The sequence below is a fragment of the Notolabrus celidotus genome, chromosome 20 (genome assembly GCF_009762535.1).
Source record: "Notolabrus celidotus isolate fNotCel1 chromosome 20, fNotCel1.pri, whole genome shotgun sequence".
Classification (NCBI taxonomy): domain Eukaryota; kingdom Metazoa; phylum Chordata; class Actinopteri; order Labriformes; family Labridae; genus Notolabrus; species Notolabrus celidotus.
In genome coordinates this window covers 14,756,379-14,770,186 of record NC_048291.1, presented here as the reverse complement: position 1 = coordinate 14,770,186, position 13,808 = coordinate 14,756,379, and the positions used below count along the sequence as shown (strand labels likewise).

Here is a 13,808-nt window from a genome sequence, read left to right as displayed (position 1 = left end):
CATTTTCTTGTAGAGTAGCATAGAATCTCTAATGTCAAATACTGAAATGAAATGTAGTGGAATGTGACTTGGCTAAGGAGCTAGTTTAAGCTGATGCACTGATCGAATCCTGATATTGGCTATAAGACCAGTGACAATGGGCCAACCCATGGAGCCAATCTATTCTATTCAGCTTTAATACTGTTCTGTGTTTAGGAAATGATATAAGCATGCATCATGTTTAATCAGTGCAGAAGCACAGCTGTGTGTATTGAAGGGTGGAGCGAACATAGCATGGAGGAAGCTAACAACAAAGGCTAAGCAGTTTAAATGTGTTTCAAACTTGTTTCCGCAACAGCATTTAAGACGTCTTGCAATATCTGTAAAGTCAATGTTTTAAGGGGTGGTGGTAGCATAGCAATATATAAGACAACTAAAGTAATCTTTCATCATGCCAAAGACAATGACAAATTCAGCTAAACAAAAACACAATACAACAAATGTTAACTTTGCCAGCTGCTGAAATTTGAGTTATGTGAGTGATTCCACTGCCTGATAAACTTGCGGAACCATACATTTTGCCAACTCTACAAGAGCGTGTGTGAACACTTTTCAACAAAGTCAAAAATGTAACACTGGTAGGACAAGAGTTGCACACCACATGGTGTGGTGCGTCAAACTTCCACGGATCACACCCATCCTTGACTCAATTGATTGCCACCAAGGAAATGCTTGATCTGTGGTATATCTGCAGACGCGAGTGCATTGGAGACACAATTCTAGAAAAATCCATCAACATGGAACTGTGTATCTCATGCTTCTTTGCACATACTATCAACTCCTATGCAAAGAGTGTTCAATGTCACAGAGGGTTTGTGAGCGCTGCCACTGCAACTTGGAGACAGACTGTGCGGCAGATTGTAATCAAATTTAATTCAGTTTATTCATATGCATTTATTTCTTACACTTTGTTAAACAAAGTCAGAAAAGCCTGAAGTTGCCTTGCACATAGATTGTTCTCTGTCTTGTCATAACAAAGATAAATACAAGTTCGGGCTGCAGAATATTGGAATAAATTAATGTTGCAATATGTTTTCTTTCTGCAATTTATGAGGCAATAAAAAATACAGGAATAATTACCAAAGTACTGCAATGTGTTTTTATGTACAAAGAGAGAGACAAGAGGAGGGATAATGGGAGGAGCAAAACTTTTCATCAACTTCCCAAATAAAAGCAATTTTCCTCCTTACATGTCATCAACCTTTTTCTAAATATGTTCAAAGTTATGTTAAATCTGCGTCACCGGTCCTGTGAAAGTCACTGTTAACGAAACCAAAATTCACAGTGTTCTGCATATGATTCTTACCACATATGCACTGCAGATGAAGACACAAAAAAGAACCACTCTGTTTTTCCACTAGTGGTCCACCAGTGTGCCCACAGCATTAACGGGCACCAGGACAAGTGGGAATACTCTGTCTGAGAATCTGTCTCGCATGATGGAGCATTTGTATCTGTGAAGGTAGCAGCGTCATGTTCATGTACTGTACAGCAGTCAGTTCTCTGTGTGTTCAAGAGAGAGGTTGCTCTAAAGTGATATCAGACAGACTTTTATTGTAGATTTGTCATGGAAAATGAGAAACTGGCTGGGTTTGGTATTGCATCTAAAAACAAAATAGTTACAGCATGACGTGTGTCACTGTCATCACAAGTCCTGTTGTGTTACTATTGGGTACTCACACATTGCAGTCACAGGGGTCGAACAATATATTGTTCAGCCATCATACCAGTAATCCATTCAACACTGGTATCAAATTGGTGCTCTGTATCAGTAGATACACACATCTATTGAAGTGTGCATTTAGTCGAATAAAGGATTTAGCATGCTACCCGAACTAGTTGGCACCAGGTTCCAGTCATAGACTGTATAAAATATGGACATAGGATCCGTGACGTCACCCATCTGTTTCTGAAGAGCTGTTTGAGGCCAATCGGCAGCAGCAGCCATATTGCTGCTGTAGAGCCAGTGTGACGTAAAGAGGCGATGTTTGAGCCTCCTAGCCAACAGCTACAGTGTTTGCAGTCAGTTGTGCCTCTCATTGGAGGACTCATAATCTCAATATCTTTGAAATTGCTGCGTTAGAAAAAAACTAACCCCCCGTACACTGTGAGCTGATGAAGAAATGAGCTATCCAGACTACACTTGTCTTTTGTACCAGGCTGGAAACATGTTTAATTCTGCTGTAAATATCGTCTCTTTCCCATACATGTGTATGTGACTTCTAGTACTTCTGGAGCCAGCCTCAAGCGGATCCTCAATGAACTGCACTTTTTAGCACTTCCACATTGGACTCATATTTTTAGACCGGAGGTTGCCGCTTGGTTCCACTTTAAAAAATATTTTTTTTATTGTTGTAGGACCAAAATGACTGTCATATGTTGTGTCTACACTGCAACACATCCACCTGCCACTAGCTGAGGCTATTGCTCCAGTAGCTGCCATTGGCTACTGCCATAATACTATATCGCGCTACTACCATGATTTAAACAAGCACAGATTGACAGATAGCATCATGTAGTGCAGTGCGGTTTGTTAGTTTTATAATCTACAAAATGGAGTTAAAGTTGTTTGTAGGCTGATTAAACCGGCATATAACCACCCATCGAAGCAGTGCAAGAACCTATAAGGAGGCAAAAGGCTAGTGGTGCTAGCTCTGCTAACATTAGCAACACTTGGCAAACCAATTTGATATCTTTCGCCTGCACACTCTGATCCCCTGTTTGGCCTAGTTATATAAATTGTGCTCAATTTTGACTGTTTGTCAGCAAATCAGAATTTGAATTTCCATTGAAACAACTAGAGTGCTATGTAGGAGGAGGACCCCCTCCCCTGAGTCTCATAGTACCACCTACATGTAAACATTGTTAAACTTGCTGGGTCCAACAAGGAAAGTTTCCCTCCTTCCTATTAGGGGATTGCCATCATTGGGCCTGAACAGAAAGACATCCTCCTCTGATTATACTCCTCAGCCAACTTCACCACTACTGTATACCATTTTATCATCAGCAGTAGAGAGCAGCAGAAACCTCAACCCAACCAAACCCTTGTTTTTTGTCTTTATTTATTTGCTAATTCATAAATATGTCTGTTTAATTGAATTATGATTATATTTTGTGTTTTCATTGTCCTCCAACACCTATATGTTTGTGTTCTATAGCACATTTTTGTACAGGAAAACAAAAGATTAAATATTAAATCAATATTCTGGACATCAATAAAAATAACGGTGCTGTTACAAAGTTTGACATGATAGAGCATTATTTGGTGTAACTCTGGGGTCTGCGATTGATTTCAATATCAGAGACCCAATACAAAAAGAAAATGGCCTGCATTGGGTCAGATGGGAATCGGTCTAAATGAGGTGGGGACCAGACATATGTTTCAAATCAAATAAACATAAGCTGTTCATATTTGTGTGGTTTCAGGGCTTCTGCAATGTCTGGAAAAACAATATTTATCTGTCTTTTGACATCATCCATAGCAGGGAAACTTGCTTGGTGGCCGGGCAACAGAATTGAGTGTTGTGATTGCCTTGGTTTGAGGATTGCAACTGAACGAAGCAGAATGACAAGAACTGAATTCATTCGCATGAAAGTACAAAGAAAATGGACTGGTGCAACCATTTGTTTTTACACTGAGAGGGAGAAAAAAACATAGGCCCGCCAACCCCACCGCATTTCTCTATTTCTTTGCCTCTTTTGCCATTTTATTCACAACACAAGAATACACTCACCAATCCCCAGGAGGGGCACGCTGAATGAGAGCAGAGATTCAATGCTTGCATGATGCTGTAAAAAGCATTGTGTCTCACCACAGTTTTCCTTGAGTTGCCTTTGTGTTGTTTAAATGTTTACATGGAACAGCTTGGGGGCTTGAAGACAGATGTATGGTCCAAGTATACTGCCTCAGTAACAATCCTGCTTTTCCCTGGATGAAAGTAATGACACCATTTTAAGGGCTTCTCAAAATCGCTCCTCAGAATGATGCTTTGATTAAGAAGCATGCACAACATCTTTGCTCCCTTGTCAAAATGATATCAGACAAATTAAATGAATAGTTCCACTTCCAAATCCCACTCCCAATCCAAGGTCATTTCCACTTTTAATTTCTGTCCAAATGTAAGGCCTGTTCTGAGACATTTCTTTTCTGTTCTTGATAGTTGAAGAGGTGGCTCCTGGTCCTGTGTCAGATTGATTAGACTTTCAGCCAGGAGAATTAATATGTGAAGAATTTGTCGGTTTTCCCCTGCAGCGCTTCTCCCCACAGTCTCATCAGTACACAAGGAGACACGAAAACAGAACCACTCTCAGCTATGTGATTAAAACTGGCCCCAGAAGGAGAACATGCCTCCTCAGTCAGCACTGTTATTATTGAGTAATCTAATACAAGAAGCTTATACTAGTGATGGGAAGTGTAACCGATTCGTATCGATACACTGACACAGGCGGACACAATGCATCGGTGGGGAAGCTGTGTATGGATGCAATTTTGGAATGAAATCGATGCATCGGATATTAAATGTCTGCTTCGGTAAAACCTGTTTTATTTAGGATTGTTTATTCAGAAATGTGACCGACCTAATAATTAGATTTTTTTTTTTCTTTTATTCCACCTACACTAGATCCACGTTATGTTTACATGCCCCACAAATGAATGCTGTAGTATTGGAGAAAAGCGTAGGAGCCGTGCAAAACAAAAATGGCGGAGGATGAGCAGGTAAAGACTACCCACCACCTGTAAGCCTCAAATCAAAAGTTTGGGAACACTTCAAGTTTAAGAGAGACAGTCAACTTGACTAGCCAGATTCAAATTTGCAAAATGTGCTCTGCTGTTCTAAAGTACAAAGGCAACAGACCAACCTTGTGACCATGGAAGCATCTGCCAGTGCCCTGGCATCTCCCGCCTCATGTTTAGATTCATCTATGTCTACTAGCCCCAAGAGTGGTGAGCAAATTTATTTTATGCCCTGCTGGCAAACAACTGCAGAGTGAGACAATGACTTATGCGATAGCTGTCTTGTGACGGACCTCTTTGTGAAAGGTTCATTATTTTTTATTGTTCACAATATAGAAGTCGCTTTCTGCTGTTCATTTGTGAACTAACATGCTGCTGTAGGAGTGTTAAGCACATCATTTTTAATTTTGCTCTTAATTGTTCGTGTTAACCTTGAGCATCCTTGTGGGCCAGGTGTATTGAGATAGCACTGTACAGTTAACTTGACACAGACAGGGAACGCTCACACAAGACTTAATAAATAATCAAACTCATTGAATCACATAGCATCATTCCTTTACATCATCCAATCACATTGCATTGCATGGAACATAATTCATCAGTCTTGAATCGCTTCTTGATTGGTGTCTGAATCATATTGTATCACATCAGTTATAGTGCACATGTATATTTAATGTGTCGGATTGTTGACAGTGTGTCAAGATGCATATCGTGTCAGCCTCACAGCAAAGATGCCTGACCCTAGTATATACCATTCCTACACTATATGTTTCACCCAGCAGGAAAAGTAAACCCGTCTGTATGAGCTGAGGGTATGGATTTTTGCTGGCTGCAGGTTATGGTATGTGTGCCTTTTAGTTAGTATTTAAGTTAGCCTAAATAAAATAAGATCAAATGTTAAACAATGGCACAGTAAACTAAACTCCTGCATAGTTCAGTATGATTTCATCCAGCTACACTAATATGGCAGCATGACAGAAACATGGTGGGAGAAAGGCCCCTTTGCCCCATGCAAATAGCCATTACCATACCCCTTTGGGCAAACGGCAATTACTGGGCAAAGGGTGAATGCCAAAACCCTGTGGTACGAGTTAATTTGATTACATTTCCATTATGAACTATAAACACAGTTTTGCTGCTCGACTGAGCCAATTAAAGGCCTCCTGAAGCTAAAAAACGTTGACAGCGCAGCGGCCCCATTGTTCTTCAACAATACAGAAGATCGAAATCATTTGTCACCCTTAAACAGGTTTGAGGCAACTCCATGTTCACTCTCTCTTCAGAGAAATTACCATTATTTGTTTTACATATTTTTTATCAGGTTTTTTCCATTCATTTATTTCAAATGTCGCTGCCAATGAGCACAGATTTTCTCCCTTTTTTCTAATTCAGCTGTGATATGTTCCATCTTGGTGAATAAAGCATCCTGTGGCAACATGAATAAACATGTGTAGACAGCATTTGGCAGCCAGAGAAAAAGCAGCCAACCAGCCAGACATGGGAGGGAGGCTCTGAAGACACACAAGAAGTCTGTGATTTGGAAGTCAGGCTGCCACCGCGTTTCACCTGAGGCTGTGCAAGCCACTAGCTGGGCTTTCTGGGCATGAGCCACGCTGCGAAGAAAACAAGCATTTAGTCCAAATTTCTGCAGACATCTGCTAGCTCTCTGGAGCTGTAAACATGTTTAATTAACTGGATCTCACCAAACAGGGAGATACATATGTCATAAATATGCACTGTGTGCAATTATGGTTGTGAGCTCAGAAGTTTCTGCACTCCCACTCCCATGTAGTCGTGCCCCATATGGGACTTGTGACGTGATCACAGTGCTTTAAGTTTAAGGAAATGCAATTATTTCATCACATAGGGCTGAGATTTAGTATAACATCTCAAATCAGATGCCTGCGGCCAGTGTGGCATCAATGTGAACATGCTGGTCTATTTTGGAGACCTGCATACTCACATACTTTGTGAAGCTACATGCAAAACAGATTAAGCTTTCTACTATTTGTGATGGAGTGTTGTACGTGTGGGCGCAGATGATGGGGTTTGTCATCAGTCTTTGTTGGAACTAGGAGATGCCTTCGATTCTATTAAAACTGTATTATATTTCTGTTGATGGAGTTGTGTAATCTTGTACACATTGATTTTTCTATCTTTCCGTGGCTGTGTTTGCATGTATGCGTGTGTGTTAGTGTGTCACTGGTGTAGAAGAATTATGATCTGGTGCTCACATTAGAGCAGGCAGTTTTAATCACACTAGGATTCGGAGTGTTTTAAACAAATGCTTTTTTTGTAAGCATGGTGGATTATCATAAGATTTAAAGATTTGGAAATGGCTGACAGCTGTCAGGCTGCATAATAACGTAGGTCCAGAAAATTATAGCAGCTGCCGGTTGGCAGAATGTCAATGCTGCTATCTAGATTAAAGCTCAATAGACAGGAACATACAGTAAGCTCCTGCACACACACACACACACACACACACACACACACACACACACACACACACACACACACACACACACACACACACACACACACACCCAGATGCACACAACAAAGAAACACAATCACTTACAATAGTGGAGAGTAGATTTCAGTATGGGAGACTATGAAGATGGGCAAAATGATACAGAGACGGCTAAGAGATGAAGAAAGACAAAGCTTCAGATTTTTTTACTTGGTATTTGGATAAGGGGGTCTAAATTAGTCTTAAAAAGACCTGCAGAGAGTGGCCCGCAGCAGGAGAAAAGTTCCCCTGTGGTCTCTTTCAGGTATCCTCTTGTGCACAGGAGCAGCCAGCAGTACTAAACGCAGCAGGAGCCTCAGTAGGAACCTGCTGAAAAACAAGTACATGCCTCCAGTTCCCCAGGGGCCTCTTGTGCCTGCATGTCGCCTAATTTATGACATCCTCAGAGGTCCTAGGCTCCCAGGGAATGACTACAGCAGCACCTCCAACTTTATGCAAAGGCACAGCTGTACTGCCAGTCATTTGCAAACAAGGATGCCCCATGAGGATGAGACCTGCTTCCCACTTCAGAAGAACAAGCCCTCTCTGGATCGTGAGAGGGCCCCCTGCAACGACTTCAACTGCATCACCACTAAAGAAGCTAAAGCAAGGATCGTGCGCCATAGAGGAGGTCCTTCTCAATTGAAAGAGCAGGCAGACAGAGGAGTGAATCTCTCAGCAATGCTAATGCGCAGCCGGGAACATTCAAAGGGCCTGAATACCAACTGCAAGGATGAGAAAGAGGTCTGTTTGGGGAGGAAAGGTAAAGCCCTGTGAAGTAGCCTTGAAGCGCTAAACAGATCCTCACAGACTCCAGGCATGTTAGCTTGAGCAAAGGATGATAATAACAGCTAGAGGAGCGGCGCCCTGCATAATAAGACACGCCTGAGACTCCTTTTAGATAAGGTTGGGAGCACTTTAGAGCAATGCGACCTGTTCAAAGACAAACAAGCAAAGGGATTATGCTGCTTTTAGCACTTTGGTGCTCAGAGTGTTGTGATTATAAGATGGGAAGTGCATGAAGACGCCACTTCTCATGTGAATCAGCTTCATGTGAGAGACTTTTTTTTTTCCTCCTTAGAGACCTACTGAAGTAAATGCCTCAAGGAACTGAATGTCAAACATGCGTCTTTCTTTGAGCACTCTCCCTGACCCTCTAATAAAAACTATGACCTGGTGGTGGAATTCTTAAACACATGAGTAAATACCATTTAATGTGAATATATATCAAAAGTGCTGATTGAATTCACAGTCCAGTAAGCACCCATAATATACTTTGTCCTTTATCAACTTACCTTCAGCTCTTTTGACAAATGGCAGACATGCTTTTCAAATGATGAAATATGGAAGAGGGAAAGATTTTCTCTCACTTGCTCTTTGTCTTGATCTACCATCTCTCCAGTAAAACTCATTACATTCTGAATGGTCAAGAGCTACAGGTCATGCCCTCGCAGATAGAAAGTGACAAGTTGTATTCATTTCATAGTTATAATGTAATTAGTGCAGATCATATCCATGCCTTGAAACACATATGTGTCTGCTGCATGTTGTGCTTATTCATTTTGTAGCATGCAGATTAATCTCACACAGCCTGTGAGCAAGAGAGCAAAAGGGACATTAGGGAAATGCAATACAGCCTTCAAATAATGGCCCTGCTTCATTGTCCCATAGTCATATTCATGTGAGTTAATGGCTGGTTCGGCTGGGCTATTAAGGTGGCCCATAGGCAGGAGGGGCGGCACAATCTAAAGGCTGTAAAACAATCTGTCCTGAGGTTTCTCAGCCAGTGCCATTGTCATTTTTATATGTATCACTTGAGATTATGTACATTTTGACAGGTCATGGGGACCCTGATAGCTGGCCTTTAAAAAGATGTTGTAAAACATCAAAAGTAATTGCATATAAAAATGGGATATGGAAAATTTAAAGCCATAGACACTTTACAGCAACATGCTTTATCATGGTGACTAAAGGAAGACTGATGAATTGAAATGACCGCACTGACAACTCAAAGGATTATTTAAACTAAACAGTATGTCACAGATATTATTGTCCAGTTTTGCAGAGGAGGCTGTGATGCTGGAGCTTTTGAAAATTACAAGTGGCCTTGTTGCTACACAAGAGATGTAGTGGAGGTGAAAGTAGCAGATCTAAAAAAAAAAAAATTAAAATAATCACGTCTTTGTAGGAAACACGTTTCAAATAATGACGAATTTCTTCTTACAAAAGTGTGAGTTATTTTTCTGTGACTGGTTAAGATGTGGTTAGATGTCATGATCTTTAAAAGGGCACATTTCTCATTTTAGGACAGCTTTTGTTCTGCTCACGTTCATCCCAAAATTCAACACTACCACAGACTTTCTTGTGCGCTTTTCTGCTCCTCTCCAACAACACAATGTTAAAATCCAGAGTAGCGCATCTTACCTTGAGCCTGTGCGCTGAGGATACAAGTCGCAGAAAGCAGAATCCAACAGGAGACCAACACCTGTCCGACCTGTCCAGTCCGTCCAGCTGTAACCATGGTCCGTGGCGCCACCGACGAGCCCCCGGTGCGCCTTCCCGGTCTCCGCGCTGGGAACATGTTGCTCGGTGGCCAAACACTCCCGGGAAGAGTCCTGGCTGCTCCTGCTGCTGGTCCTGTGCGTCAGACTGCTTCTCACTGGGGATAAGGGGTGAGTGACTGGAGGGGAGATATTGGAGAGAGCTCGCGCCGTGAGAGAGCACCAGGCATGCAGACAGGCACGCGGTAGTATGAGAAGCCTGTGGACAAGTCCCGCATGAGCAAGGCGGAGTCAGTCCAATTGAATTTGCTCGGCTGTCAAGTGTGCGAGACAGAATATTGACATCATCTTTTTTTACTGCCACTAATAACCCTTGAATGTTTCAAAGAAAGACGAGTGAAATAAAAAAATAAGAAAGAGAAGGTGGCTGCGTACAGTCATCAAGTTTATGTCATGCCACTTTTGCCCAGACCCAGATTTCTCTGTGTCATGCCAGTCATCTGGAAAAATGTAGTTCCTAAACTGTCTGCTCTGAAGCAAGGGACTTCAGCAAGTTGCTCCATTTCATCATCCAGCAGCAGTGTGTTGCATTGTTGCTCCCAGGTGAGTGTATGTGTGTGTGCTCTTTGAAAGTGTAAATTGACTCACTCCACCTTCCTGCAGGGAGTCAAAAAGGTTTATGCTTATGAAAACAACCTCTTCCATGCTCCAGATTTTTCATGAAGGCTGGTCACCAACTTAATATTCAGGTAATCTTCAAGACTTGACCACCTCGTAGACGAAAGCAGTGCGCACAACCTGAGCCAAACAATGCTCGGACAAACATGTGCTCTGTACGCTATTGCCACCACGCGGCAGAGAGCGGTAGCAAACGTCTATTTGAACAGCTATGATTGATAGTTGACACGTTAAAACTAAATGCCCGGGTTTCCAAACTACCTGATGACAACTAAATCTTTCCAAAAGGCTGTTTTTGGATGTATTTACTGCTTGTGATAAAGCTGTAACTGGGCCACAGGCTAAAAGTAAATGGCATGGATCCTTTTCTGTAAATCTATTTATTCTGCATTGGCCCCAGTTAAGCCCTGTCTCTGTGGTGTGGTTTAAAAGCAGAGAGGCAGAATCATTGCACTGACAAATAGCATAGGAAATAGCTAGCACTTGAACAATTAAATTTGACTCAGAAGTCAGTTGGAGATCAAGCAGGATGGCAGACTGTCTGTGAACGCTCACGCTCCCTCTATCAGCAGACAAAGGATGAAAGGGGAAAGTTTAAGGACACAGAAATGGTGGCCACTTCTGAGGGGTATACACACAGGCTGTAATATCAGCTTTGTTGTGCTTGCCTCCTTTTGAGCTCACTGAAAAATGCATGCAGGGCAAGGTAAGCTTCAAAGAGCCGTCAGAATATCTCTGCCTCAGAAACCTACCTGTGTGTGAGCCATTAGATTTTGTGTATTTTGAAGACCAGCAGTTGTACTGACTAACAGGGAACATCCAAGCTACCATGAGCTGGGTAAAGCCTACTGTTGCTTTTCAGAGGTTGCACCCTCTGACTTTAAGGTGTTTCCTTTGTGTGTGTGTGTGTTTTGGATAGTCCCTCAGTGATCCTGCTCTCAACAAATAACCAACTTCCCTTTACCGTCTGCCGTACAGCATCTCATTGCTACCAGGGACTCGTCTGGTGTCATCTATTGCTCCCTCTCTTGTTTTCTCTCCCCACACCCCCACTGCCACCCCATACACCAACCCCCTTCCTGATAATGATGTGCTGATTATGAGGCTCTTAGGCCAGCAGATTGCTCTCCAGACTCATTCACATGCAGTGGAAAATTGCTGCTGTCTTGGAGCCCCCACCCTGCTGTGCGTAGCAGGCAGGTTGACATTAGCAAGCTGCTGGGAATGGTGCTCAGGCGCGAGGGCAGGTGCTCTGTCTCCGGCTCTATAACTGTTCTGCAGCAGGGGGAACAGAGGCTGCGTGATGCTACAAGGCACACTAGAGAGAGAGAGAGAGAGAGAGAGAGAGAGAGAGAGAGAGAGAGAGAGAGAGAGAGGAAGTGGGGGACACCTTATTCTGGTATGGTGTAGCTGACAGTCATTCCTACTTACAGAGAATGGTTACTTTTACATGCAAAATGAACAGCAGGGTTCCACAGAACATTAAAAAAGAAAGTCATTTATTCATTTAACACAACAACTGCTCCAATAGTTGATGTAAGGGTGAAAACAGAAGTCTGTAATTTCCAAAATATGACAAGAAAACTAAATGACAACTGAAATTGAGCAGCAGCAACACATTTTATCAAGTTGTGGCATTTTTTCAAAATTTACTTTGGGAGTCCTTGAGGGAGTAATTAAGTAGACATTCACTGAACGTGCCACTTCATAATGTTGCCTGACAAATTTTAATAACCCAGCCTGCATTGTTCTTAAAACACAACCCTTGAGTTTGATTTTAAACCTTAAAAGTGTGTTTGACTGCCAAAGTATCCCAATTAACAGGTTGTGAAGGAATTATTACCGCAGCACAATAAAGTATAATTTTCTCTTTTAGACTTGGAAGTAATCTGAAATTAATTAAAGGGATAGTTTGTTTTTTTTAAGTTGTGTTTGTATGAGTTATTTCTTAATAGTATCCTTAGTGTGTTACCCACAAGGGATGCCAGTCAGCTCACCCCCTTTGTTTGTAAAACCACAGGGGCTAGGCTATTAACCACTTAACCAGTGAGTCAATTTTACCACACTATTAAAATAATTTTAAGAATGTCCAACCCAAATACCAATAGTGTAAAGTGTAAACTATATTTAGAAAAAGTTCAGCGCTTCACTTTTCCACCTGATTGACACTTTCTTTTAGCACAATTTCCAGATGCAACGCAGTCATGCTCCTCTGCCTGCAGTGAACTGATCAGCTGTTTGGGTCTTCATCTTGGGTTCTTCACTTTTTAGAAGTTAAATTGGTAAACCAAACGGAGCAATTGGAAGTTTGTCTTCAAAGTAAATTTTTCGCATACTGCATAATAACACAACCCATGCATGGTCTGCACAATATGTTGACTTTACGAAAATATACTGTGTCAGCTGCTGAATGTGCAAACTGCTGCAAGCAGCAGGCAGATGAACACAATGTGTAACACCCCCTCTAGTTAATACTTTTACAATGACAAACACCCCATATAGCTCCACTTCAAAAATTACAAACCATCCCTTTAACAAGATAAGTAGAGGACATGTAAATACTAGATCAATCCTTCTTACAGGCACATTTAGCGTGCATTCATTTGATCATATTCATTCTTTTTGTTTTCATACCAAAATGATTTGGTGTTCCAACTTTCAGATTTTTCTCAGGGTCAGAGAGAGTCACTTTGCAGAGCAGCAGGACTGTGAAAGTGATGTACTCTCCAGTCATATCACAACTAAATAAATACTCATGTTGGTGTGGGAGATGGGGAACGCACACTGGCCTTTAGAAAGCTGTTCTCTTCCCATCAGCTCGCCTGATTCGAAATGGCTTGATTGAAATGAGCTTCATTTGAGATTGGCCCTCTGCTGCCTCACTTATGCATGCAGGCATGATAGCGCAAAGGGAAATAAAAATGGCCATGAAATACCAGCCTCTGCCCATCACATCTGCAGGGTAAAAACAGCGAAGTATATTTTGGTGTTTCTGTTTTGAACAGGAAAACAGTGCAGGCATTCACTTCAGCTTTGTTCTTGGTTCTCTGTGTTCCTCTGTAGAATCTGCTGCCGTTGGTCTAAACGTGGATGTGCTGTCCCAAGATATAACAATACATCCCCTCACAAGTGTCAGCACACACACATACACACACGTACAGTATACACTGAACAATGTTGCTACATCAGTCTTGACACCTCATCTCTAGAATCTCAGAGAAAAAAATCTGATTTCTCCCCAGTAACAGATCATCTCGCTGCTCTCTCCATCAGACGCTCCTAAACTCCAACTGCAAATTGAAACATGAAAAATACAACCAAACTGCTGCTACAAGATGCATGG

At 41.9% G+C, this 13,808-nt stretch overlaps 1 protein-coding gene across 1 annotated transcript in view; it reads right to left on the bottom strand.

Moving 5' to 3' along the window:
- sdk2a (sidekick cell adhesion molecule 2a) overlaps positions 1–9,977 on the bottom strand; it is a 100,768-nt gene extending 90,791 nt beyond the window's left edge. The window contains 1 exon segment of the mRNA XM_034672929.1: positions 9,711–9,977. Coding sequence (XP_034528820.1) covers positions 9,711–9,867 — 157 coding nt within the window. The 5' untranslated portion in view covers positions 9,868–9,977.
- Between the last annotated feature and the right edge of the window lie 3,831 nt (positions 9,978–13,808).